The sequence below is a fragment of the Haliaeetus leucocephalus genome, unplaced genomic scaffold, assembly GCF_000737465.1.
Source record: "Haliaeetus leucocephalus isolate CR32 unplaced genomic scaffold, Haliaeetus_leucocephalus-4.0 Scaffold174, whole genome shotgun sequence".
NCBI classification, from domain to species: domain Eukaryota; kingdom Metazoa; phylum Chordata; class Aves; order Accipitriformes; family Accipitridae; genus Haliaeetus; species Haliaeetus leucocephalus.
Genome location: NW_010972610.1, coordinates 1073026 through 1100910, shown reverse-complemented (window position 1 = coordinate 1100910; position 27885 = coordinate 1073026). Strand labels below are relative to the sequence as shown.

Below are 27885 nucleotides of genomic sequence, written 5' to 3'. Positions count from 1 at the left end.
CCCTTCCCAAGCCCTTCATTTTGTAGATCCGGTCTCTGTTCCAGGCTGTAGTACCAGCATGAGACTTAGTTGGTATTTACTTTCCATGGCATATGTGTCACCTGTAATCTGGACAGATAGTTACACATCTCCATCTGAAATGCAAGACAGGACTTAGTTCAGTTTGGTTGTTTGTTGGTTCTAAAGAAAATCTGAATGTTGGAGGAAGGTGTGACTGTCCCATATGGCTTGATGCAGCATAACTGAGAGTTCATGTGAAGCTGCTGAAGAACAAGTGTTCTCTAGAGAGAGGTGGCTAAATTCTGTGCTAGAGTTGAGGACAGTGTTGTTAAATACAACTCTGCAGGGGACTTTCGGTTAGTGCTTGTAGTCATGGGACTGAAACTGTTAGATGATCTTCCACTTCCCAACAGTGAACCACTTTCTTTGTGGGAACATCCTATCTAAAACAAGTATCTTATCTTGCATAAGCCTCCCTTCTATGATCTGCCAAATCCCATTGATGGAAAACATGCTACCATGAAACTAGCTATTAGACCACTAAATTGGAATTAGATAATTTATTAAGCAGTAGCTACAGGCAAAGAATAACATTAGTATAATATTTGTGATTCTCACAAACAAGATCTTCTCTCATTAATCCATTTCAGGAACTTAATTATAAACTGTATAAATGACAGGCTTCTGAGAACTCCAAGTCTTAACATTCTTGTTTGTTAGCTGATTTTGTCCAAATTTGTTTTTCCCCACACTTTCTACTAAAAGAATCTGGAGCAAAACAAATAAAATATTTAGAATGCTGTAATACACGTATAACACATTATTTTGTTCTGAGTCAAAGATGGCTGAACAGTTGAGAGTTAAAATGTCATACAACTCTCATGTAAAACTTGAGTGATACTGCTTAGCAGGATTAGAGCAAGACTGTAGCGTAAATGCATTCTTTTTTCCATGTTATGCTATGGAATATGGTTTCCAGTTATACGTTTCTTTGGTAGGTAGGTGTTTAGCTCCATAGGTGTTAATGAGAAAAATTAATAGGTACTACTTGAAGAAAAAGAGTGACATTTTAACTACTTATAGTGTTGTGAATAAAAGTTTTGCTCTCCCCTGTAAAGAAAATTGCCTGAAGCCTTTTTAAGCTGACTACCCACTTGAACAGAGTAACCATAAACAGATTATTTTACAAGTACTTGGGATCTCCTGCTTTTTGTGTGCTGTTACTATATTGTCCTGCTTCCAGACTGCTTAGTAGACTCCAACAACTTAATAAAAATAGGAAATCTTGTTTCTATTATAATACAGAGTGAAAATCAGTGCCCTGTTGGTATCTGCTGTGTCTAATGCTATACAAATCATAGTGAAAGAATACAGTCTTTCTTTAGGTGTGACACAATATGGTGGTAGGGTGGGAGCATTCAGCCCCATAGGCATGAATATAGCAAACTTTGGTTCAAAAATCCCATGCTACTACTTTTTCAACAGGATCCACACCTGATTTGACACATATCATCTAGGTATAGATGAGGATTATATAATGGACAGAGCTGTCGGGCCCTGCCTTACATTTTACAGACCTTGGAAACTCAGCATGGGAGGAAAAGAGATGGGTCTCATTTAAGGCAGCTGAATGTCACCTGCAAAAATCAGATTTTCTGCTTACCTCTGTCTCAGGCTGGATTGCAGAAGAGCTGAGCACTTGCAGCTGCAGCTGAAAACTAACTGAGGTTATGCTTTCACCAGACAGACTGCTCTCTAGTTCGACAGGCTCGGGAAAATTAGTGCTCACAAAAATTAATGACCCAAATCATGTATTTTGCTTGCTTGTTTGTTTGTTACCACAATCTTTCCATGCCATGCCTGCCTGTGGAGATAAGACAGTCCTGTCATTTTGCAGGGACCAGGTGATGCATTAATATTTAAGAACCACTCGGTTGCTGTAGTGGTAAATGCCATCAGAAACCAGAGGCAGGAAAAAATACTGGACAGCGACTCCCGTCAGGCTTCAGTTTCCACCAACTTGTCCCAGTCTGTCACCACAATCAGCGCAGCTACCTACTAGTTTTGTTCCTCATATCCTTTTCTTTGCCAAGCATCTCTATGTATGTGTGATCTAAAGAAAGCCTTGTTTATAACCTGCCCAAAGCTAAGTCTGTCTGGCAGTGCCCTCTACTCTTTAGCTTACAGTTGGGAGGTCCGACAGATTGATCATTTCAGCTTAGAAGTTGCATGTTTGGATCTCAGATTGCTGCGTCAATTCTGGATGTGTGCTCAGCAGTCACCTCCCATTTTGGTTATGCCTCTGCAGTGTGAGGAGACAGCAGAAGCTCCAAGATAAAGACAGTTTGGCAAAGCAGTCACTCGGGTGCTGCTCCCTTCTGTGTGGTCCAGGACCTGCTTTGGGGCATCCTGTACCAGAACAGACAAATGGATTGTAGATATTCTGCTGTCCTTGCTTTGCCTTTCTTCCCCTTCAGCTGGGATGCCACAGTTCAGAAGTCCTCAGTGGGGACCATGAAGAGACAAGAGTGCATGTGCTTCCATGTTAAGTTTCTCATGCTTGAGAGTTTAAGGTATGGGCATGTACCCTAGAATGGAAATAGGAAAATGCACCATCAAAAACTCCCATTACTGATAAGAATAAACTTTCAGTTACAGCAAGTTTTTTGAAGTGTGTATGATAAACATGGTGTAAGGCAGTTAACTACTTGGCTCAATAGTACCATGTTACCTGCACTGAATGAGGAAGAACTCTATAGAAAAAGTTACATGACTAAATGTAATTTAAGATTGACCATGAAGGTGCAATAGGACAAAATCTTAATTCTGGGATTTCCTAACTTTGGAGCACTTTACTTTCTTCTGTGACTTTTTAAAAATGTTTTGTATGCGATAGTTAATTACACACCATTACAGCTGACCAAGACAGGTTCTGTAGTAAGCTCTGATAATTTATTGCTAGGAGTTCGGTATTTAAACCTGCAAACTGCTGAAACTGCTGAACTGTCACTCAGAGCCATTTGAAAATGGTGGGGGGTGGGGGTGGGGGGGTCACCTTAGCATGTCTGTAGCTTGAAATACGTGATCTGGTGCCATTAAAATTAATAGGGCAATTCAGATACTTCAAGTTGTATTTGTGCCTAAGTATCAGCAATTTACAAGATACTAGAGATGATAAAATTGGAAAGAAGATGCAAGAGATGAAAACCGCCCTGAAATGGCTTGATTCAGGTTGCAATAATACATTTTTTTCTCTTTTTATTGCTCTGTTCCTCTGAGGTGCACTCGCTTTTTCTATTTAACCGCTTGTTAGTTTTTCTTTGTTTGCAGAAGCCTGGAAGAGCAAGAAACAATCCAAAGAAAGGCAGGAGAAGGAGAAAAATAATGTGTTCTTTTATTACAGCAATGTCCAGAGGCCTCACACAGGGTTGTGGCAGCAATGGGCTGCATTCTAGAGCATGTAGCAAAACAGTCTGTGCCCCAAAAAGCTTCTAGGTTAATGTGAAAGGAAATGCAGTATGTATACGTAACTAAAGAGAAAGAAGGTAGGTGTAGGTACCCCAAAGAAGACCAGATGGTTGCACAAATGAGCTGTGTACATAGCTTGATTGCTCTGGCTCTTTTTTTTTTTTTTTTTAATAAATTATTAGTAATAGGTATCAGTGTCTCCCACATCAGTGACAGCTTATTTGCAAGTGAAGAATAAATTAATCAGGAAATAAAGAAGGAACATGGAAACTACAGAGGAAAGGGGGGAGGGATTTTCAGCAAACTGAAGAAGCCAGAACTGCAATAAGATGGGAGACAAAGCAAGGAGCAAAAACTGTTATAAAACTGGTCGTTGAATTTTGATGTATTTATCAGAATGGGATTATTTCTCACTAAGTTCATTGACCTTAAAAGGAAAAAAATACAATAGAGTGGTGTTGGTTGTAAGCCAAAACCAATTTTTTCTGTCTTTCTGACTAGAAAGGTGTTTTCTAAATATAGCCCTGTTTTGTTTTCAGCGTAAGGTTTTGTCATGATGTGCTTCAAAACTCAGGAACAAGTAATATTGTCTAGGAGCTTTTGTGTCTTAGTGTTCACAGCTGGGCCAGATTTTTTGTACAGCAGCTTGGAGCTATGTTCTTGCCTAGGGCACTATAAACTGGAAGGAAAAAGACTTTTCTTGTTGTTTCTGGTTTGTAAGTATAAAGGTAAATATTTAGGCAAATGTCACAGTTGATGCCAATGCTTCTCCAGTAGTAGAAACCCAGAAATTTTTGCCCTCCTTTCTTATCATGGAAGGCAGGTATGCAGATATTTGATCTGCTCTGGGTCAGCACGAGAAGAAATAGGTGGATGAAGCTGGAGAAAGGCTAAGGTAAACCGAATATAAAGGGGACGGCTCTCATTGATAAGGTGTTTCGCATTGGAAAATGATGCACTAGAGGAAATATTTATTTTTCATTTGGTGGAACATTGCACAGCACCCTATGGAAGACTATCTGTAATCCGGAGAGACACACATAAGGGGCTCGTTTTTACTTCATGAAGGAACAAAGTACAGAAAAGTCCAGCCTAGTGCAGACCCAGAGACTAGGCCCAGAGGTACAGCACTGCAAAGCACTGATCCCCCGTGGGTGCATGCAACATAGCTCTGACTAGCCTGGTTGTTGGGGTTGTGTGTCTTGCTGCTTCCCCTTCTGGAGGTAACACAGGGCCAGTTTGAGCACTTTTGCAGTACTGGCTGCATAGACATGTGTGAGGGGACCTTCTCCACCTCTGTGCTGTCATTACAGACCCTCCAGTGATTCTCATTTCTTAATTCTTTCTACACTGAGGTAGCAATAAGCAGATAAACAGTAGGATAGAGTGAACAGATTACTAAACTTGCTAGCAGTTCCTCAAATTTGGATTTGAAAGACCATCTACTCAGTGGATTCTTATGCATTATAGAAACATAATACTTGGTGCCTTCTGCTGTCTGGGAATTGACATCTTTCAGTGACTGGCTGGTACTGGAGCACAGGGCAGATCGGAAGGCTTGAGTGATCTGGACTTAATATTAAAAGCATATAGCTGAACCCAGAATTTAAATTACTGGTTCTTTTTCTTGTCGTCTCTGACCTTTTCCTTAATGTGCTTGTGAAGGTTTGTTTTCTGTTTCTTATCCCCTGGTTTTCAGATGGTGGGCAGGAGAATGGCAGAAATGTTCAACCACGTGTGGCCCAACAGGCCAGAAGAAGCGAACCGTACTTTGCATCCAGACAGTGGGATCTGATGAGCAGGCACTGGCTGCCACAGAGTGCCAGCACCTGCTTAAACCAAAGACCCATCTGTCATGCAACAGAGATGTCTTGTGCCCGTCTGACTGGACAGTGAGCAACTGGACCGAGGTAAATTAATGTCAACTGTAATATTGAACATTTTTTTCAAAATGACCTATTAGAGTCAGCAGAAATGACCAATAATCTGCTTTTTTGCATTTTTTTAAATTTTTTTTGTTAACATGTCTTCACAAATCCTTTGTGCACAGGGGGGAAAAAGCTGCCCTGCTTGCTAAAAAACTCAGCAAGTGTTGCGTGTTAACTGTTTCTAGGGGTTTGGCTTGCTGAGCTTTTGGGACTGTAGAACAGAGCGTGCTTGCATGCTAAAAAGACTGTGTAATACTCATTACTGCTGTGGACCAGATGGCGGGAGGCTCTGTGTCATGTCTGCAGGCCTACAAAGAAGCATTTTTACATTCTTTACATTAGTTTCTGTTCATTCATAACTCTCCTGTTTTTGCCACAGCATGCAAGCTTTTTACTTCTAGGCTTAATCTGAAGCCCTAACAAACATTAGAATACCTGTGTATCATTCAAGAGTTAATTAAATATTATACAGTTATTTCACTGGCAGCTGATGAACTGCAGAATGTGAGGTGAACAAAATTATGACTGCAACATACAATATTTGTTTAAATATACTGCAACATATTCTGCAATGTTTGTTAGTATTAGTAGGGAGTGCTCATTTGATGTGCTTTGTCATAGGTTATCTTAGCTTTATTTAGATTAGGATGCTGGTATCTACAGGTGTTTCACAACTTCACTTTCTATTGAAGGCAAGGAGAGTTCAGGATCCCCAAAATGTGGAACAGTCTACTTCTCCATGAAAACTAAAAATGCACTAAGAAGCTTCTTCTGGAGTGGGGAGAAGTAGGTTTTGAGTAACGTGACATTTTAGAGCTGTTTTATTCTGATTCTGTTGCAGTACAACTTGCTTATGGTTCACCTCACAAATAGGCAGTTTAGCTATACGTGTAGCTGACAACTGTGACAAAAAATGCACAAATATTTTCCATTTCAGATGTGTCGTGGTTTCAGCCTAGCCAGTAACAAAGCACCACGCAGCCGCTCGCTCATTCCCCCCCCCCCCCCCCCCCCCCCCGGCCACAGTGGGATGAGGAGAAAATATAAAGGCAGGCTGGTGGGTTGAGATAAGGACTGGGAGGGATCACTCAACACTTACGGTCATGGGCAAAAGACAGGCTCAACTTGGGGAAGAAACAAATTTAATTTACTACCAATCAAATCAAAACAAGGATATTAAGAAGTAAAACCAAACCTTGGAACACCGTCCCCCCACCCCTCCCTCCTTCCCGCCTCAGCTCCACTCCCGGTTCTCTCCACCTCCTCCCCCCGGCGCCGCAGGGGAACAGGGGTTGGGGTCAGCTCCCCACACCTTGTCTCTGCCGCTCCTTCCTCCTCGGGGGAGGGACTCCTCACTCGGCCCCGGCTCCACCATGGGGTCCCCCCCACAGGAGACAGCCCTTCACGAACTTCTCCAGCCTGGGTCCTTTCCATGGCCCGATCTTCAGTCACACACTGCTCCAGCGCGGGCTTTCCAATGGAGTCGCGGCCATCTTGGGGGGCCTCCACTCCCCCGCTCCCCTCCATGGGCTGGGGGCGGACAGCCTGCCGCCTCACCACGGGCTGCGGGGGCATCCCCTCCTCCCACGCTCCTCCTCCCCTCCCTCCTCACTGACCTCGGTATCTGCACAGGGCTTTCTCTCACATTCCAATCCCCTACTCACTGCAGGCTCTACTTAAATCTGTTCTCCCCGAGGCGCTACCAGCATCGCTGACGCGGGGCCAGAGGCAGGTCTGACTTGGAGCTGGGGATGCTTCAAGCAGCTTCTCACAGGAGCCACCCCTGCAGCCCCTCGCCCGCTACCAAAAAAAAACCCATGCCACACAAACCCATAACAAGGTTTCAATAAAAAGAAATTTACTAAGTTTTTCAAAAATTCCAAGACCAATGATCTGGATGCAGGAGTTGGACGTAGTGTTAGCAAGTTTGCTGATGATACCACACTGGGAGGTGCTGGTGACTCTCTTGAGGGACAGGAGGCCTTGCAGAGGGATCGAGATAGATCTGAACACTGGGCAATGATCAATGGGATGAAATTTAACAAGTCCAAATGCCAGATTCTGCACCTAGGATGGAGTAATGCCAGGCACAAGGATAGACTGGGAGACGACTGCCTGGAGAGAAGCCCTGCAGAAAGGGATCTGGGGGTGCTGGTCGACAGCAGGCTCGATGCGAGTCAGCAGTGTGCCCTGGCAGCCCAGAGGGCAAACCCCATCCTGGGGTGCATCAAACACGGTATCACCAGCCGGCCAAAAGAGGTGATTATCCTGCTGTATTCAGCATTGGTGTGGCCTCACCTTGAGTGATGTGTGCAGTTCTGGGCCCCACAATTTCAGAAGGATGTGAATGTCCTCAAGTGCGTCCAGAGAAGGACAACAAGGCTGGTGAGAGGGCTGGAAGGAATGTCCTGTAAGGAGCAGCTGAGGACTTTGGGTTCATCTAGTCTGGAGAAAAGGAGGCTGAGGGGTGACCTCGTTGCTCCCTGCAGCTTCCTGAGGAGAGGGAGGTGCTGAGCTCTTCTCCCTGGGATCCAGTGACGGGATGCGTGAGAGTGGTTCAAAGCTGTGCCGGGGAGGAGGGGACGTTCAGACTGGACATGAGGAAGCATTTCTTTACCGAGAGGGTGGTCAAGCGCTGGAACAGGCTTCCTAGAGAGGTGGTTGATGCCCCAGGCCTGTCAGTGTTTCAGAGGCATTTGGACAATGCCCCTAATAACATGCTTTAACTTTTGGTCAGTCCTGAATTGGTCAAGCAGTTGGGCTAGGCGATCATTGTAGGTCCTTTCCAATTGAAAATACTCTATTCTATTCTGTTCTGTTCTGTTTTGTTTCCTGTTTGAAAACTCCTCTCCCCTGTTTCTCCTGACTCTTTTTACCAAACTCGTTATTGTGTTTGAGAGCAGATTCAGATAATGAACTAATAGGATTTTGTGACAGTATTAATTCAGCTTATGCTGCTCACAAACCATCATCACTGAATTTGATTGTTTTGTGAATTGAGTAGCCACCATGTTTTAACTGCCTGTGAAAAAATGGACTGGGATTCTATGGCTAGCAGTATGATTATATAGAAATGGCATGCTGTTACAGAATACAGCTGGTACTCATGTGTCATTGGATTATATTTGCAATTTACTGACAAAAATAAATTTCTACACCTGTAGAAATTGGGGAGGGAGCGTAGGACAGACTGTTTCACCAGCAGAAATGATAGGATTGTCAGGAGACTTGTAACTGCAGAATGTTCTTTATTGTATGTTCTTTATTGTATTGAATGTAACAGAGAGATTTTACACAGGCAAAACTTCCTTTTCCTCTGAACTTAACGGACTGTTAGAAAATCATTCTGTACCTTATAAACTGAACGTACTTAATTAGGCAGATAATGAGGATAGAATGTTGTAGGCATTCTGAAATCTCTTTTTAGAACATGGCTGTAATCTAAAGCAGAGATTTTCAAAGCTAATTCTGGGATACAGCCATTACCCCAAAAAGTTAATGAGGTTGGATAGTCCTTTTAACTCACACAAATGCTAATCTAAATCATCCAAGTGGCAAAGTGTGTTGTATTCCTGTGTAAGCAGCAACAAGCAAATTCCTTTACTGAATAACTTCAAAGGTCAAATTGCAGCTGATGTAAACTTGCATAGCACTGAGTACTTTAAATGTGCTATACAGCTGGAAGTGCAAGGACAGACATAATAGCTAATGAACTTATTTACTCTGAGGTTACTCTGCTTTCTTCCCTGCTCCTGTTGCTGCAGAGCTGATGTTATTTTACAGGTGTTAACATCAGAGAGCACACAAGTAACACAAGGTCACTGGTGTTTCTATTGCCGCATGACCTAGACTAGCTCTAAAAAAGGTTAGATACCCCAGGGGCTTTAAAGTGCTGGCAATAGGAGTGATCGCCACTTCATGTTGAGCAGCTGGCTTAAGCCTGCTGAATTAGCTGGTCAGGCTCCCTCACATCATAGGAAGACTTCCTCCACTAGGTTGTATGTAACATCTTCATTCATACTCAACCAGTCATCCAGCCTTAGTATGTCAAACCACAGAAGTCTGTTGAAATTTCAGAAAATCCTCAGTGGTGCAACAGCTGCTGAAGGCATGGCTGTGCCTGTGAGGATGAAAAACATTACAGAAAAACTGGGTCTCCTTAGCTTCCATCGCCCTTTATACACAACAGTGCTTCCATTTAAATAGAAGCCAGATAGGTTAATTACTTTCAGTGGTCTGTAATTTAGGAGAGACATGCTAGCAGCCCTGGCAGCATGTGGTAGTTGTACTAAGACTGCATGAAAAATCCATTTCATAAAGTCAACAAGGATCTGTGAGCTGCATGGATGATCACAGCAGGTTTGTGGCACTGTGAGTAGCTAGCACTGAGCCAGTCAGGTATGTTTTTGATGGCAGGGGTTTAGTCTAGTTTTTATAACCCTGGTGGAAAAGGTATTGGCTAAACAACTTCTGTGATTCACTGAAGAAATCAAATTCTAACATATTACTTTCATATTTTGTCTTTATTGTGTAGTCCTTTTTCACTGCTGTTTCCCCAAGGTGACATTTACTGTTTTAAAAATTTGGAAAGAGCTCCTTGATAGCAGAACATCACTAGAATGAAGGGCTTGTTCCTCAGGAAAAGCTCTGTTATTGATGATTTATAATGATGCTTCTTTATTATAAACAGATGCCATTTGATACTTACTTTTATTGATATGTGCAGCAGAATGAAGAGGGGAGATACATTAATTCTGTTTCATTTGCAGTGCACTGTTACTTGTGGTGGTGGAATAAGGACTCGTAATGTCACTTGTGCCAAAAATAATGATGAGCCATGTGATACTTCCAAGAGACCAAACTCTAAGGCCCTGTGTAGTCTCCAGCAATGTCCTTCTGCTGGAAGATTTCTGATACCCCCACTGGCACCCAGAAGAGGAAAGATCATAATTAGAAAAACAACTACTAATCCCAAATGGAGTCCTCCTCGCAGAATACCGACACCAACCCCGAGGTCCCATACAACAGCAAAAGTACCCAAGCCTGAAAGTGTAACTCCCCATTTACCTACGTCCTCTGGTTTGGGTAATGTCTCAGAAAAAGAAGGAACAGCGAACAGAACATTACAAAATAATTTTGCTGGACCAAGTGATGTTTACAGTTACCCTGCTGGTTCTACTGAAAGTACTTCACACCAAAATACTACTTCATGGCCTTTTCATAATAGCTTAAGTACTGAAATCATAAGGCATGCTGAAAGTATTTCTGAAAGTGAGCCAGTTTCTACTTTAGAGAGTGAGGTGCAAAGTGAGGGCACTTCGGTCTCCCCTTTTACCAGTAATCCAGAAATAACTTCCAGCTATGATTACTTAACTGAAGATTCTGATGACATTGATGGGTCACTTGGAGGCAGTGAGAAACCGCTTGATCTCCTTTACAGCACAGAACTCAATCCTGAAATCAGAACCAGGAGCACAACCCTAGATACTGGCTCTCCTGTCCTTCAAAATGAGAGCATGACTTCTCAGCCCTCCCCAGCATCTCATCACCAAGACACTTCTATGCTCCTTCCTGTTAGCACAGCAGCACAAGGGTTGGCATTTCCCACAACAGCAAACTATATCAGTCTGCAAGTTGATGTGCCTGTTGTAGAAGTAACTACCCCACAAGCATCGGTTACAGTAATGCCCACAGTGTTTGGTCACATACCAAGAGACCAGATTGACAACAGAAGAGAAATTAAGCTACCTGACACTGTAACCACCAGCACACTATTGTCAGCTCTTGAGCATGCTCTCAGGAACCAAAGTGCAACATCTGAGGGTGTTTTAACAAATGTCACAGAAAACAGCCAGCTAATAACATCCAACAATTTGCCTGGTGATGCCTACTGGATAGTAGGCAACTGGAGTGAGGTAAGTTATTTTTAACTGATAAGAAGTGGAGAGTGTGAACAGCTGTTTGAACCATTGTGGAGGAAATAAATCTTCTTAGTTTGTCATGATTGTCTGAAATGAATATCACACATTCAAGTGAAATACTTGTCATACAAAAAAAGAGCTAACTTGGAATATCTGTTAGATTGCTTACATAGAATGTGTCTGTATTTCTGGATTCTGTAAAACTGTTCCTAACTGGACACTGAAATTTTAAGGAATCAGCTGTATCAACTGAATATTCACAAGTCCATGGGGTCTGATGGGATTCATGTACTGATGGGATTCGTGAGTACTGAAGGAGCTAGTGGACGTTATGGCAGGACCTCTCTCGATCACCTACCAAAGGTCTTGGGAGTCTGGGGAGGTCCCTGCTGACTGGAAGTTAGCCAATGTTATTCCAATGTACAAAAAGGGTGTGAGGGGAGACCCAGGGAGCTACAGACCTGTTAGTTGAACCTCAGTTCCTGGAAAAATTATGGAGGAGATCATATTGGGTAATCTTAAAAGGCATTTGAAGAACAATGCAATCATCAGGGTTCAGTTCTAGGGCTGGTTCTGTTCAAGGTATTTATCAATGATCTGGATGCAGGAGTTGAACGCAGTATTAGCAAGTTTGCTGATGATACCACACTGGGAGGTGCTGATGACTCTCTTGAGGGACAAGAGGCCTTGCAGAGGCTGAGGGGTGACCTCATTGCTCTCTACAGCCTCCTGAGGAAGAGAAGTGGAGAGGGAGGTGCTGAGCTCTTCTCCCTGGGATCCAGTAGCAGGATGTGTGGGAATGGTTCAAATCTGTGCCAGGGGAGATGTAGACTGGACATGGGGAAGCATTTCTTTACTGAGAGGGTGGTCAAGCACCGGAAGAGGCTTCCTAGAGAGGTGGTCGATGCCCCAGGCCTGTCAGTGTTAAAGAGGCATTTGGACAATGCCCTTAATAACATGCTTTAACTTTTGGTCAGCCCTGAATTGGTCAAGCAGTTGGGCTAGGCGATCATTGTAGGTCCCTTCCAATTGAAAATACTCTATTCTATTCTGTTCTGTTCTGTAACTCTTCCAAGGACATGACATTCAGGTTTGACTGTAACCAGAAATACCTCAAGGGTTTTGTTTTAGAGCACAGCAAAAAGTTAAGCTATTAGATTAATCCTGGAGAAACAAATGAATATGCTTTTATTTCCAAATAAGTACATAACACATGTTAGCAGTAGATGTGCTGTTATGTTCTAACCTTTGCTTACGTATCATTTCTCTCTAAATTATGTGTGTTCTCTAACTTAGTACGTGACCAGGGTCATGTAGGTAAGCTAACTTTATTTCTCCATAAAGCACATTAATACCGTGGATACTTAAACATATATTTAGTTAGCTATTAACATAACAGATTTTTCTGATGCGTTTCTATCTCATCCCACCATCAACATTTGTATCCACCATTAAGCAAATGCCTCTGAACTCAGAGCAGCATCCAGCCTGGTAAAACCAGTTTGAATCTACAAAGCAAAGATAAGAATATTAGCCCAAAGTTAAATTGGTGTATCTGGGGTTCATTATTTGTCCAGCACATGCCCATAGGGAGACACTGTAATATGGAGTTCTGCACCTTTGTCTGAAGCTGAGGTGATTGTATATTGGAACTGGGTTGTAGCAGTGGTAAACTAAAAGCATTTTGTCTGGCTGGCATAGAAATTAAAATCATCAGGCCAGTGGTTGTGGTTGTACAGTATTCTTTGGATACAGCAGCTGATAATTACAGTGTTATACTATGTCTTGTTTAAAAGTAGAAATGAACAGTTATTTTGTCTGCATTAATGGCTGTGCCAAAATGAACTTTTTAATCTCCAAAGGTAATGAAATTCAGCCAGAACAGATGTTAAAATCTTGTAATATCCACTTTCAAAGTGCTGTCTTTCTGTTTGAATAAATGAAACAAGTACAACTTACAGGGCGTTTGAAAACTCTTTTGAGGTCTAAAGCATTTGGAAGATTCTTGATCTGAAAGGTGATTACTTGTCCCAGTTTCCCCTTATCCTTGGTCATTACTGAATGGTTATAATACTTGGGTAACTTCTGCCTTCTGTGCAGGAGCAATATAGACTGCAAAGTTTTCTATGGCCTCAGAGAAGTGCCTGCTATTTTCTGTGTATTGCTATTGACTTTCCTTTACAAATACCCATCACCAGGCTTTTTGACAGTTAGGTTTCTGTGCTGTTACCTTGCTGTGTCCTGAGACAGTAGTTGTTGTAAGGTCAGGGCTGATGAGGGGGCAGCCACCCAATTCTGCAACTATAATAAGAGAATATAGTCATTAGGGAGCCTACTCACATTTTACAAACTTCTATTTGATATGCTTCCCACTGTAAAATTTTATTTTTATTTAAACAGAATTCTTTTTATGCTAATGGATTTTATATTCTTCAAATCATGATACCTAAAGTGAGAGACTTTGGTATCTGAACAAGTTACCTCATTTTTCTGATGGCCTTTTTTAACCAAGCTAATCAGTACAGCCAAAGTTCCAGATCTGGAAACCTCCTTGCACTGATCAGCCTCTGTGTCTTAGTATTGATGCAGAAGGCTATCAAAGGTCTGTTTCTCTGTACCTGTTTGCTCTTGGGTCTGCCTGGAATGACGCAAATTAATGGAAATGCATAAATGCAGCGCTAAAAAGGACAGCAAGAGATGATTAGTGTATCCCATGGCAGTGGCGGCACAGCTAGACCACCGAGATCATGTTGGTGCCTTCTGTCTGGATGCAGCCAGTAGGTAAGACCCCTCCTCTGTCACCACCAGCAGTCGTTCAGGACATGCACTTCTGATGGCAGTCTGAAGTTTCATCTTGTGCCTTCCCATGGCCAGGTGAGAATGGCTTTAGCTTCCCCATGCTCAGGTGGGACAAGTGAAGCACTTCCTCCTGCACACACCCAAAGACCTGCATTTAGGTCTGCTTGGGTGAAGAGCCTACAGGATAAAGTCCAGGCAAAGGTGCTCCTAAGCCCAGCACATCCCAAACAGAAGTCTATAATACAGAAATGCTACAGTCTGTCCTAGTCATTCATTACCCCCATTAGGAATATTTTCCTTATACATAACCAACATCTTCTGTCCTGAAAATGAAGATTCTATTTTTTATATGCAGACTGTGGAAGATAATTGTCTTCTTAATAACTGGGTTTGGGTCTGATTTCTAAACAATCTTTTCAGATTTTCCTTATGTTTTCTAAATATCTGGTGACTTTGTTGTTCTCTGAACTTGCTTCAGTTTCATCATGTATTTCTTCATCAGTGATGTTCATTATGGCCCCAGCTGACACCTGGCAAATAAAATGGAATAATTGCTATCATTTCATATATGACCCTCTTCGTGAATGTTGAGATGACATTTGTCTTGTTTTGTAACGGTCCCACTTTGATTTATTCAATTCGTGGTCCATTGTAAACCCTGGATCCCTTAATACGGTATTTCTAGATCAGCAGATGTTCTCAGTTTTGTTTGGGGAGTATGCGTGTGTACATATGCGTGCATGTGTATATATATGTATGCATGTATAAAAAGTTCTCCCTAATTGTAGTATTTTGCATATGTTTTTGAATTTCAGGTTACTGTTTTCTTACGATTTTAACTTGGTGAGATGTTTTTGAATTCAGATTGTGTCCTCCAACGTTCCCGTCAACTCTCCCAACTTGGCATCAATTGCAAATTTTTTAAGTGCATGCTGTCTTTCATCATTCAATTAGTTAATGAAAAACTGACGAGAGCTTGGCTCTGGACAGAGCCCTGCAGGACAATACTTGAAATGTCTTTTCATTTTGACACTGAATCACTGAGGACCACTTTATTAGTGTTTTTCAGTTAACTGTGCCCCAATCTTGTAATTATTTCACGTAGAGCATATTTCCATCATTTGCTAAAAGAATGCTCTATGTGATCATGTCAAAATGCATCATATCAGCTGGCTGTCTATTTTCATTAAGCCGGGTACTCCTGTCAGAGAAGGATATTAGATTAAATTGAATAATTTGTTCTATGCTTTATCATCTTTGTTAGTATTTACCATTTTGATCTTGATTGTTTTATAATTTGCTTTATATCTTCTTGTGAAGTAAAGTTAGGTTCCATTAGGCCATGGATCTGGCTTTTTCTTTTCCTAAAGATAACTTGAAAGATGTTCTTCTCTAATCCTCTGGGACTTTTCCAATCTCTTTTAAAAAATAATTCTCAACAGTTCAAAGATTATGCAACACTTGAATGAATATTGAGGTAAGGTCAATACATTTGGTTTCACAACTGATGAAATCAATTTGAGAATACTTGATGCATGTAACTTTGCTATTCTTTAATGTTTTAGTAATCTTTTGCTATTCTTGTTCAAGCTATTGTTTCTTGTTAAAATTAACTTTATGTGAAGCCTGGCACATTAAAATCTTTTATTTTTTCAAGTTTGAAGAAGAGAAGGTGGTGAAAAAGAGAATTTGTGGAATCTCTGTCCTTGGAGATACTCTGAAGCCATGTGGACATAGTCCTGGGCAGCTGGGTCTAGTTGGCCCTGCTTTAGCCAGGCAGTTGGACAAGATCACATCCAAAGGTCCTTTACAACCTCAACCATTCTGTGATTCTGTAAATACACCAGCTATTATCTTTCTCATTAAATAAAAGTTTTATATTTTCCCCACACACCATGATTCTAACATTCACAGAACCTTTCTTACTGTTCGTTACTTTTAATTCACTTTTAGTCTACAATTTTCTGACTTCATTTTTGCTCTTCCTATTTACTAGTAAATAGTAAAACTTAGTAAAACTTTCTGCCTGTTTTTAGATGTCATCTCTCCAAGGCATTGATATTTCAAGACTGCCGCATCTACCTATGTGAATCTCTTGCCATGCTCTCTATCTTTCTCTTTTAGTAACTGTCAATATTCTGATGTTTCTTTGCTCCTTAGCATATATCTATACTAGTAAATAAATAGTGCCCAAGAATAGTGATAGTCACTGAGATGGAAGGGTGTGACATGTCCCACAGCAGTGTTGGCACTTACCTCCCAAGGGAGAACACTAATGACAGTAGGGCAGAACAGTGCCCCACAACACCAGTGCTCTTGTCTGTAACTTTTAACTTCTTTCCTACTACTTTCCCAGGTCATTCTGGGCTGTCATTTTTCCCTTTCTACAAGCTTTCTGGGTACCAAAGATACCCCATTACCACCCGATCTGCTCATTCTGCACCTCTGCTATTGGTCATTAAAAGTCACCTGCACTTCTTCCCTCTGTAATAGACATCTACTGTGACTAGTTCCTGAATGACAAAAGGGAAAAGCAGTAAGTCTTCCTGAACTTCAGAGCAATCAGTCTCCTTTACGTAACATGAAACAATGGTCAAGAAAGCTCAAGATTTCTCCCAGTACTATTTGCAGCATCACACTTTTCTCTCTTGGCTCTGTACCTGCAGACAGCAATTTTTGAAATAATCCTGCTGCGTTTCACCTCCCTCGGACAAGAACATAAAGCTTTGTAAGTGTGATCTGCCTTGCATCATCCCTGGAGCTATTTTTGGTCTTCTCATGAATGCTCAGAGTGGGGCTTTGGTCAAACACTAAGCAGTCCTTAAATAAAGTCTTGGTGTTGTCAGACTGGTATAGCAGGGGTGGGGGGAGCCACCAAACAGCAACCAAGACAAGGACAGTCCATCCTCTTGAACAGACAAATTGTCTTGGATAGATAGAAGACCATGCAAAACTGAAGAGTGCTATGCAGTCCCCTTTAACAGGATCTTTGTGGCCTCTTGGACAGATGTCCCAGGAATCTCAGAAGCTGGAGATGGCATGCTGCAGAAGCCTTGCAGATTCACACTCTTCATAATGTGCAGTTTTTCCAAAATTTTTTGTTGTGACCATTAACCATTTTTCCATTTCTTTAATTGAGTCTTCTAACAGCTCCATGTCTTCAGTGTTGGTTTTTTTCCCTGCCTTAGCTTCAGCATTGCTTTCCTTATCTTTCCAAGGACACTTACTCAGCTTTCCTTACTTAACTCTCCCACTTCCATGTAGGGAGTTCAAACCACATAATAGTTGCTATCTTCATCATTTTGCAGACTTAATTCAAGATTATTTATGTTGTTTCTCCTGCCAGCTACAGGCTGCTTGGCATGTGTTGGATTTGACTCTGTGTATAGTTCACTGTCCCTCCCTTTTTAAGGGAGAAAAAGGTAAATGGGTGTCTCCAGCCACTTTTCACCCCTTCCTGCTTCAGAATACAATGATAGTGACTTTTTTTGTGAAGAGTGTGCACTCTAGGGATCTGGACTGGCATGATCAATATTCCCTTACCTCAGACACTAAAACCCTCCCAAATGTTGGAAACACTTAGCCATTCTCTGAATTCATCATTTTAAAAATCCTTTTCCAGCACAGTTTTTCCAAGTCTCGCACAATTTATTTCAGATTTGCAGCATCATGCACGCAATTTGCTGAATATCTCTTCAGCAGTATTAGGGATAGAGAGAGAACAGTGCTGAAGATTGGATGCAATGACATTTTGCACTGGATCCCCAAAACCAACAGAAGGAAACACTGGAACACCTGGTACAGATTTAGGATATCTCAGTAAGCAGGAGTTGGCCAAAGAAGAGCAGTGCATAGTATAAATCAGAATTGGTATTTCCCTAACAAAGCAACAAAAAGCCCTCCTTCAGAACCTTAAGTAATACTTAGGTGAATTTGAAATCTTTTGAGTAACTTAGATAACCTAGGTCATCTAAAATGGCTCTAGATACTTATATTTAGGTTCCTGGATTGTTTCCAGATTATTTATTAACACTGAGTTTGCCCCTGGGCTTTCCTCTCACCCTTGTGCAGTGCTCTACCACCTGTGGAATGGGGGCTTTCTGGAGGCACGTGGAGTGCAGCAGCAGGAACATATCTCACTGTCAGCACACAAAAAAGCCTGATCCTGCAAGAAAATGTTATCTCCGCCCATGCGCTACCTGGAAAACAGGAAATTGGAGCAAGGTAACTTCATTCAGAGCTGTGTGTGAACAGTAAGCTTGCTAACTTCAAAGAATAGGGAGTTCTAAATACTTCATTTTTAAAATAATTACTTACTCAGTGAATGCATACATGACTCCCAGTTGACCATTCAGCACTAATTTACTAATTTCCTGACTAAGTTATTTTTGGAAAAGCCTCTGCTGTGAGTTCTGTTCTTCCTGTGTGGGGGTCGTGCTCATTAACTCTTGCATCTAGAGCTCACTGTCATGCAGGGCTCACTGTCCATGTTCTGTGGATATCCCAGGGCAAAGCTGCACATACTTGCATGTGGTATCTTTTTGGTCTCTGCTTCCAGAGCCATATCCTAATTTTAAGAAGCAAGTGGGAATTCGGAGAAGGAGTTGGCATGTTCCTGTTCACCCTTGCCACTCTGTATGATCTCTTACGTAACGTGGTCTGAACCTCATTTATGTAACCTCTAAGTTTTACATTACAAAAACTAAAGGCAAATGTGTTGGGGAGAATGCCTGCTATGGCTAGGGTCTTACTTGGTCCTAGTTAAGTACACAGGCCTGGTCAAGAGACAGAATAGTGTCCAAGGTGGTAAGTGGAACCCAATGGATTGCATTTGAGTTCTTTTTTGGTATTGTAAGATGTGTGATGAAGACCTGAAAGGACTTCAGTGACTTCTTGAAGCTTGTTACTTTTTGTCTTCACACTGTCTAAAATTGGGGCTTCAAACAATGGGTTATTTTTCAAGACTCAAAAGGGAAACTACAAAATTCTATTTGAAACAATGTTGATTTAATAAAGAAAAAGATTGATCTCTCAAACTTTCTCAATACATATAATTTTTGCAGATGATGTTGTTGCCATTGGACTAGAGGGCAAATTCATACAAAGAAAAGGTTATAGTTACAAAACCTGTGTTAAATTATTGAGCTCTTTGACATAGAATTGATTTGTACGTGAAATACATGCCTGTTTAGAAAGTCCAGGAAAGGCCAAGGCATTACATAACCACATTTAAGCCTTTGAAATTCATTTTAAATGATACATAGACATTCTGCAGTTGCAGTTGGGCATATTTCACCTTCACTTTTTCTTCATAAATGTTACTGCTCCTGCAACAAGTGGATGATAGTTTACTCTCATCTAATTCTGCCCCTCCCCTAAAAGAAAGGTGCTTCAGACTAGATCTTACAGTCTGAGTTTAATACCAAACATAATTTGCATGTATTTTGGGGCTGTGTATACTCAGTTTCTTGCACAGTCACTTCTGTCCATTGTTTCTATCCAGAGGGACAGAAACTTCTGTGAACAAGCGTATGGACTCCCCTTCCATCCATCCTTCAGCTCCCAGGGGAAATATTATATTCAGGTTCCTTGTTCAACTGAAGAATGCTTATTTATGCAAAGGAGAACAGCATCAGTTGTTACATTGCCTGATGGCGGTAAAGATGAAAGCTGACCTGCTTATTCAGGTGTAGGCAGAATTGGCTTTAATTCTGGATGAAGACAAAATAAATAAATGTATATTTGTCCTTATCCTTGAGGTAGCAAATTCAGTTCTTCCTCAGCAGCAGGACAGGTCTTGGGCTTTGATATGTCAGGACATAACCTGGTGCTGCTGCATGAGGCCTTGGAGCAAGCTCTGGGGAGAAATAGGAGGCTGGAAGGGCTTGCTGGGCTCACTTGGCTTGCCAGTAGAGCTCTAAGCTGAGAAGCGATTTCACGGGCTGTGAGTGAGGCTCAGGGTGTCTCTGTCTTCTCTCCCACCCCCTCACGCCCAGGCTGCTCTTGGGGTATGGACCTCCTGGTGCCTCTTGGGGTATGCTCCTCCGCCTGAAGGAGCAAGGAGGTGAGGGTGGGAACTGCTGCTGTGGGATGAGTCCACTGTCTCCCAGTGGTATCAGGAGCAACTCAAGTCTATAGGCTAAAATGAGGAGCAGTTTTGCCAGCCTGAGCAATCTGCTACCATGTACACCTACCTCTTCTATGGCTGAATGAGAAATCAACTCATGCAGCTCTGCCTCTTTCATGCCTGCTGCCCTCCCTCCAAAACAACTGAAGAACCAACAATTTCCCTGCATACAGGATTCATTTTTTTATTTATTGCATTATGACTGTTTCACTATGACATTTTTGGAAGTAGCTGGCAAGATTTCCTAATTAAATATTCATCCATGTTATTAGTGGATATTCCAGTGAAGAAAGGGAAGTATTTATATGGGGTGTTCCAATTTGCTATGATGAAAACCACAGTTTTTAAACCTAAAACCAGATTGCTGTTATGGTAAACTGGAAATTCCCTCTGTGATTTGGGATGCTCAAAGCTCAGGCTGTCCTCCTCCTCTGTGACTGGGGAAGGGACAGCCCCTCAGCGGAGCATCATTTAGAGATGTGTCCCTTTCTGTTTTGTGTACAGTGCTCTGCTAACTGCAACGGTGGTTTCAAGACCCGAGATGTTCACTGCATTGATGTTCGTGAAAAGCGACTTCTCAGGCCTTTTCATTGTCAATTACTCGGCTATAGACCACAACTCAACACCACTTGTAACATGGAGCCTTGCTTGCAGTGGCATGTGAAGCCCTGGAATGAGGTATTGTTCTTTAAAAGACGCTTTGGGAATGAACAATTAGCTGTCAATTAACAGTGACTGTTAGATCCTATGCTGTTAGGTAAACTTTCACTCAAAGGAAGACACACAGCTAATACCACTCAGAGGCTCTGCAGTCCTTGTGTATGGTTACAATAAAAATTATCATAGACGTTTGTAAGACTTCCCAGAACCATTCTTAGGATTGCATGTGATACACAGCTAGATCTGTAAATTACCATACCCTGAAAGAGAGAAGCAGATGGCCTGGAAGAAGATTTGTTTTAGCTATCCTACTCAATCAGTAAATCTGATTCATTCAGACTGATCCCTTTTGCTGCCATTTTAATGTTGCTTTCTCATTATGATTAATTTAGAATTTTCCTTTACACTTTTGGGCTGGAATTTTATGGGGCTAGAAGCTGCGGTCAGACTTAAGATAAATGTGACTGTTGGGTCACTTTGTAATACAAATCTGTGCCAACAAACTCATAGGCAGCCAGGCACATATTTATGTCAGCTAAAGCATGTGGTCTCATTACACTTTAGTTTTTACTCCCACCAAAAGCAGCTTTGGAGGAAGCGCCACAATGTTTGCGGCACTGTGGACCTGCTTTTGGATTTCAAGGGCGGTGATCTCATTGCTTCCTTACAGGCCACTGACAAATCACACCTGCAATAAGGAGCAGACCAGGATGTGGGTTTCCTGTTAGAGCAGTCAGCAAGGGTTGAAAAAATAAGAATAGCCAAATTATTGCACCTGTTTGCCACTTAAAGTATTTTATAAAAACACTTGTCCAACCCTGGCAGTTGTCCTCATATTAAGAATAGTGGATAGAATTGGATTGAAAAGGTTGATTTATCAGATGTCAGCTCTGGTCCTCTGTCCATAGGGATGCAATTTCCTGTAGGACAGGAACAATGCATTATTCAAAATATATCTGGTGCCTTATTTCATGTCAGAGTTATGTCAGAGTATGAAACTTTGTGTATTTCAAGCAGGCTCTACTGCAGACCTAGTGAATAATAATAAAAAGTCAGTTGGTAAGTAATATTAGAAGGTGGACAAAAGAATGTTTAAAAAATAACCTTGGTTACTGTCTTTTTATGATGCTTTTATTGCCAAATAGTTAATTTATTGTATGGATTGGGTGAATTTTAGTGTCCCCAACTGCCTCATAAAACTAAGATGCTGCATGTCATGAACTTATACTGTCTTCAGTAAACATTACAGATTAATCCTGCAGACATGTGACTTCCAATCTCATTCCTGTTAGAAAAGTTACTGTTGCTGGTGGTACTGCATGAGCAGTTCTGTGTTGTCTGTTCTATGTCACCACTTCCATGGTGTCCTATATTTGTTGCATTAATACAGCTTTCCCCCAAGCATTTTGGACCAGTAGTGGCTTCCTCCCTGTCTCTGCCCAAGCATATGATGAAATAAATGTCTCAGTGCAGAGTTTTTCATACCTGGACTGTAAGACTTGGTATGTAGACTAGCCTGTGCATCTTTCTAAATCACATGGTCAGTGACGTGCTTCTTGTTAACCTGTGGCTCTACATTTCTAAATGAAGAACATTTCTTACTGTCTTTATGGTCTGTTTCTGGGTTCTCATCCATTCCGACCTCTCTCCTCATGGCTTTGTGCACCTCTTTTGTTAGTGTTCGAGAACATGTGGTGGTGGCCAGCAAAAGCGACATATCTACTGCCCAGAAGGTGGCTACTGTGACTGGACAAAAAGACCTAATGCTATTGCATCATGTAACAGGCAACCTTGTACGCAGTGGATTAACCAGGCATGGGGCCCAGTAGGATTCAGTTCTTTTTTGTTTTATTTGTTGTCATGAGTTGGCCATATTTGGTCATATTATCCACTAGTCAGTGCCTATAGCAAGTATAGTTTCTTATGCACAGTTGGAGCTACAATGGGAGATCTTTTGAAAATATTACTAAACATTTCAGAGCCAGCCCGTCTCAGTTCCTTCAGTTGATAGACACTGTAGCTTTTAGTTTCTGTTGCTGCATTAGATGTTGTTGGAGGACGGGGGTTTTCTTCCTTTTCAAATGAAAAAGGAGATACCATTGATATTATTCCATTACTCATTTGAAATTTTCCACTGTTCAAGACTGTTGGGGTGGGATGACCCTTAAAGCAACTTGTGGAATATTGGACTTTACACACACGAACAGTAATTCTGAATTTTGACCAATAGCCTTCTACTTTGGCATCTTGAAGTCTAATTGACAAATATGAGGTTTATGTTTGGGGGACCTTCCAGTATCTGCAATACATGTTTAGCAGTGAAGAAACTGGTAGATCTAATAAACCTTTCCATCCAGTTTCCTTAATAAACCTATTCATACATTACAAATCCTTCTCACAGCAGAAGAGAACATTGAAAGAACACCAAAAGCCAGGCACCACAAATAAGGAAACAATGGAGAGTCATTTAACACAGAAAATTTAGTAAGTTGTTTTTGACACAAAGCCGTTAGAGGAGATATGAGTATAAGGTAATGTAGAGTTAGTGTAACTCTAACACTTAAACATGGAAGTGAAAATGTTGGGACATGCATAAAATAAGCAACTGAATACCAAAATGTATGGCAACTATTCCACTGACTTATTAATCCCATTTATTTAACTTCATAAAAAACCTACTTTAAACATTAATCTAAAGTTGTAGCAAGACTACCTAAGACCTTTTAATGTACTTCACACCAGTAATATTGTGTCTTATGCACAGAGATAGACATTAGAGAGAGGATAATTTGCAGAAAAATTAAAGAGGTACCAGTCCTGTCTTCATCTCTTGCGCTTCACTAGCTGGCATTCTCTATCTGTTGAAATATTTTATCTTGCTGGCCACTATCTGAAGAGAAAAAGAATTTAAAATTAACTGGAATTCTCAGACGCTCTAGAATGTCAGGAGAATTAAGTACATTTACAGAATAGTTCTGGAACATATTTTGAAATGTTCTTTTTTTTTTATGGCCATGTGTGTGCAGCCAGAACAAGCAGCTGGCAGTTGTTTTGAGGTCATAAAGAAAGGGTAACCACAGTGTAAATGTCACCAAAGAAAAAAACATCTCACTGAGCTTTTTTTAAATCTTCAGCTTGGTCATTTCTAGAGCTAACATTGCAATTGATGATGCATGTTTAATTTAGATGGTGAGAAAACACAGGAAGCAGAAAATGCCAGTGTGCAGTACTAATGTAGGTTACTACTGTCTTACTTTGTAGGACTGGCATCTCAGATCATCCTTATCCTCCTCTGTAGAAAACAGTCCTCTCACCCTGGTTACACATTCCAAGATGCTGTATTTATACTATTTACCCCTCTGCTGTATCCTGCCAAATCAGGCCATGATGCACCTTGGAGGTGTCTGGATGGAGAATGCAGTACACAAAGTACTTTAGTGTCATTGTTTCTCGAGCATATGGCATTTTTAGCTTCACTTCACATTACAGCTCAAGTATTGGCATATTACGCAATTTGTATGTAAAAGACTTTTATATATGTTAAAATTACTCTCTTTCAGTGCACCGTTTCATGTGGAGGGGGCATTCAGCAAAGAACTGTGAAGTGCATGAATATAGAAACTAATGAAACTGAAAATGGCAGCATGTGTGTGGATAAACTCAAGCCTACAGAGTATCAGAAATGCAATCTGCAAGAGTGCAAGAAAAGTACAGGTATGATAATACACTTGTCTCAGACAGTTTCAAAAAAGCTCTCCATTAGTGCTGAGATTCTGCAAAAACTGTGAGCTGACCCAATTTAGCAACTTGTTGTGAATACTATGGGCTCAGTAATTATAGGTCAGCCTAACCTGTTACTGCTCAGCTGCACTGTTGGCAGAATCACATCATGTTCTCCATTTGTACTGGCCTTGTGTTGCTATGATAGGGAATGGAGTTCTCTGAGCATGCGTCCCTAATGTATGATGCCACAACTAAATGAATAGGTCTGCTTGTATTGACCTGTTTTAAGTAACTCACAGGCTATTGTGGAAGGACATGTTGTGAGTCCAAACAGATGCCATTTCTTAAGATAGATACCCTATGGGAACTGCAAATTCTGGACTGGGATTCCAAGCAAGCAAAGTGAGACAAACACTGTAAGAAAAATCTGACTGGCAGTGAACCCAAATACAGGTCTAGGCACTATGAATTCAGTGTCCCACAGGGTGAGACTGTCTCCAAAATGAAGACGTGGAGAGAAGTCCTGTTGTGACTCTGGGTGTCCTGTACCTCTCTTCTTTGAGGGCCCAGGAGCCCAGTTATGTAGATGGCTAATAGCCCAGCAAAGAAGCAGCAGGGGAGGGAGGAAACATACAGAAGGGTATCTTTATCTGTAGTCTGTGTACTGCAGTATCGAGCAGGGACCCTCAGGTAAGAACAGCAACAGCTCAGAGTCCTTCTGGAAGAGCCTTCAAAGGCCTTTTGGAGGAGGATTCTTCCCCCTTAGGAAGTCAGCAGTAAGGGTCTAATGTGGCAATGAGACAAGAGGTTGACTGGTGAGTGCAGTGCAGATCTGGCATACCATTGAGAGTGATGCATCACTCCTCCTGCTGTTCAAAGATCTTTAGCACATGTTCTGCCCTAAGGTTGAACTGGTCTGCTTATCTCCTGTCCCTCTCATGTTCAGAAGGACAGACTCAGATAAATACTACCTACACAGATTAGTAATAGTTATTTCACGAATAAAAGCTCAAGGGGCCAGTAAAACGTAAGAAATGCCCTCCTGGGTAGACCAGTGGTCCGTGCAGCTCAATATTGTGTCTCCAGCAATGGCATTAGAAGATGCTGCTTAGGGAAAATACAGGAGTTTAGTCCTTTCCTGTGATTCATTTCCACAGTATTCCTCCAGCATTCCCAACTGACATATTAAGACTATTAAAGGCACCCCTTTTAGTGCCTTTTAGTTTAAAGTTATGGAACCTTTTTCCATGAATATGTTGCATAGCTTTTTGACCCTGCCATGCTGGCTGCTTCCACCCTCTCCTGTGTCAGCAAGTTCCCAAGGTTCACAGCCTGCTATGAAAAATGCTTTTATCTGTTTCAAATTACCTTTATCCTATAGTTTCATTGAGTTTCCCCAGTTCTAGTGTTGAGGGATTTGCTGAACAACAGCAGCCTTGCATTCAGCTAATCCACCACCTTCCTGCCTCTGCAAACCTTGGCTCTCCCCTGAGCCATCTCTTCTCACAGCTGAGGACCCCCATTTTGTAGTATCTAACTAAATCTGACACATCTCAGTTTATTAAAGCTACCACAGACCTATAAGCACCATAATAGATACAGTAACAGTCCCTGGCTTATTTTGGTGCAGCGGAAACTGAAGCATAGTCAAGCTGAACATGTAGTTGCACGTGCCTTGTCTATGCTCTTCTGTCTGCTCTGCATGGCTCTGCAGCACGCTGCCAGCCCATTGCACTTGTCTTAAATGCGCTATTACAAGAATGCGAAAGCACCAGACTCGTAAATCATTGTTGCTAGACTTTCTCTGGCAGTTCTTAAAAGCAGAAACATTAAAGTGAAAAACATGGATTGGCTATGTCTGCCACAAAAGTAAAGCCTCACTGAACAGGAATAAAAGACTGCTGTATTTTTCAAGAAAGAAGGTCATGTGAAGTTTAATAGGACCTGTTCACTTAAATGTCCTAAAATTCTAGGGGGATCAAGGTGACCTATAATACAAAGGAAGAGAAAGCCATCATAAATAAGAGCCTTAACAGGCATGACTGTCTGACATAAAGCAGTTTAAAATTCTAGAAATACAGATAGTTTGTCAGCAAAATATAGATAATTCTTCTCTTCTTCACCATAGGGCTACCCTGCAGCAAAGACCAACTGTCAGTTCACTTCTGCCAGAGGCTGAAAGGCATTGGCAAGTGCTTGCTGCTGTCAATACGGACTCAGTGCTGCTTCACGTGTAGTCAGCCCCGAATTCGTAACAAAGCAAGATACTGGGATCAGCGAGGCCTCAAGCAACAAAATTACACGAAATCTAGAAGAAAATCACCTGAAAACCAAGAAAACAACAATGAAGCTGCTCGGCACTAGCTGTTTTTTATCTAGTTGCTTTGAGTAGGGCTTCTGTTTACAGGTTTTATGTTCCTTCTTTTTTTTTTCTGAACCATCCAATTTAAATGGAAATCTGTGATCAAAACTGGGAAAACACATCCCTTAGGGTTATCAGTCCTAATTTACTGCTTCAAATTTTGCCCTGTAATAGTCCAAAATTTGTAACATAATTTGCAATGTACCAGCAGCTAGTACTTCTTAGGCATGCATAGAGGCTAGAAACAAGCTTGCAAGAATTTTTTTATTTTTTTAAATGAATGTTTTACTTGTTCTTTCTTCCATCTCTTTTCTAAAACCCACTTGAAACAAGAGCACCGCTTTCTCAAGAGTGCTAAGTGAAGGCGGCTGATGGGGCAGCAGAGATAGATCTGTGCTGTGGGCCAGATCTCTCTATGCTCACTCACTTTTCTGTTTTTAGGAACCAAGGTGAAGTGGCAGTTTTTCTCTAAATTGTTTGCTCACTTCATAAATTTAAAAGCAGAGTTTTACAATAACTGATTATGATACACAGGCCAAATAGAAACATTGGGTTTTTCAAAAGAAAAAGTGCTCATTTAGTACTTGACTGAACCGCTAAAGGATACCTCAGCAATAGCCTGTCCCAGCCAGTTTGCTACAAATATCTTGATGTAACCTGAAAACCCTACCAAATATGGGATGCTAAGTTCTCAAATACATTTTAAGCAACATTTCTTGGTACCATGAAAGCAAAGCTGTTTGCGTCTACCACCTTAATAGCTAGATTGTAATTCACGCCAATTTTGAGTGATAGAGCTATCATTTAATCCAGTATCTCCTAGTAGAGTGTAAGCCCACATCCACAAGAGTACTCGTCACCTCTCTCACAGCAAACTTTTCCCCCAGTGCAAATCCT

At 41.4% G+C, this 27885-nt stretch overlaps 1 protein-coding gene across 1 annotated transcript in view; it reads left to right on the top strand.

Annotated features, from left to right (window-relative positions):
- The window catches only part of ADAMTS12 (ADAM metallopeptidase with thrombospondin type 1 motif, 12), a 170744-nt gene extending 143754 nt beyond the window's left edge, over positions 1 to 26990 (top strand). Inside the window, exons 19-25 of the mRNA XM_010563992.1 lie at positions 5168 to 5378; positions 10166 to 11311; positions 18188 to 18340; positions 20748 to 20921; positions 22582 to 22728; positions 24464 to 24617; positions 26755 to 26990. Of these exons, the coding sequence (XP_010562294.1) occupies positions 5168 to 5378; positions 10166 to 11311; positions 18188 to 18340; positions 20748 to 20921; positions 22582 to 22728; positions 24464 to 24617; positions 26755 to 26990 (2221 nt within the window). The remainder of the gene's footprint in view (positions 1 to 5167; positions 5379 to 10165; positions 11312 to 18187; positions 18341 to 20747; positions 20922 to 22581; positions 22729 to 24463; positions 24618 to 26754) is intronic.
- Positions 26991 to 27885: the final 895 nt, after the last annotated feature.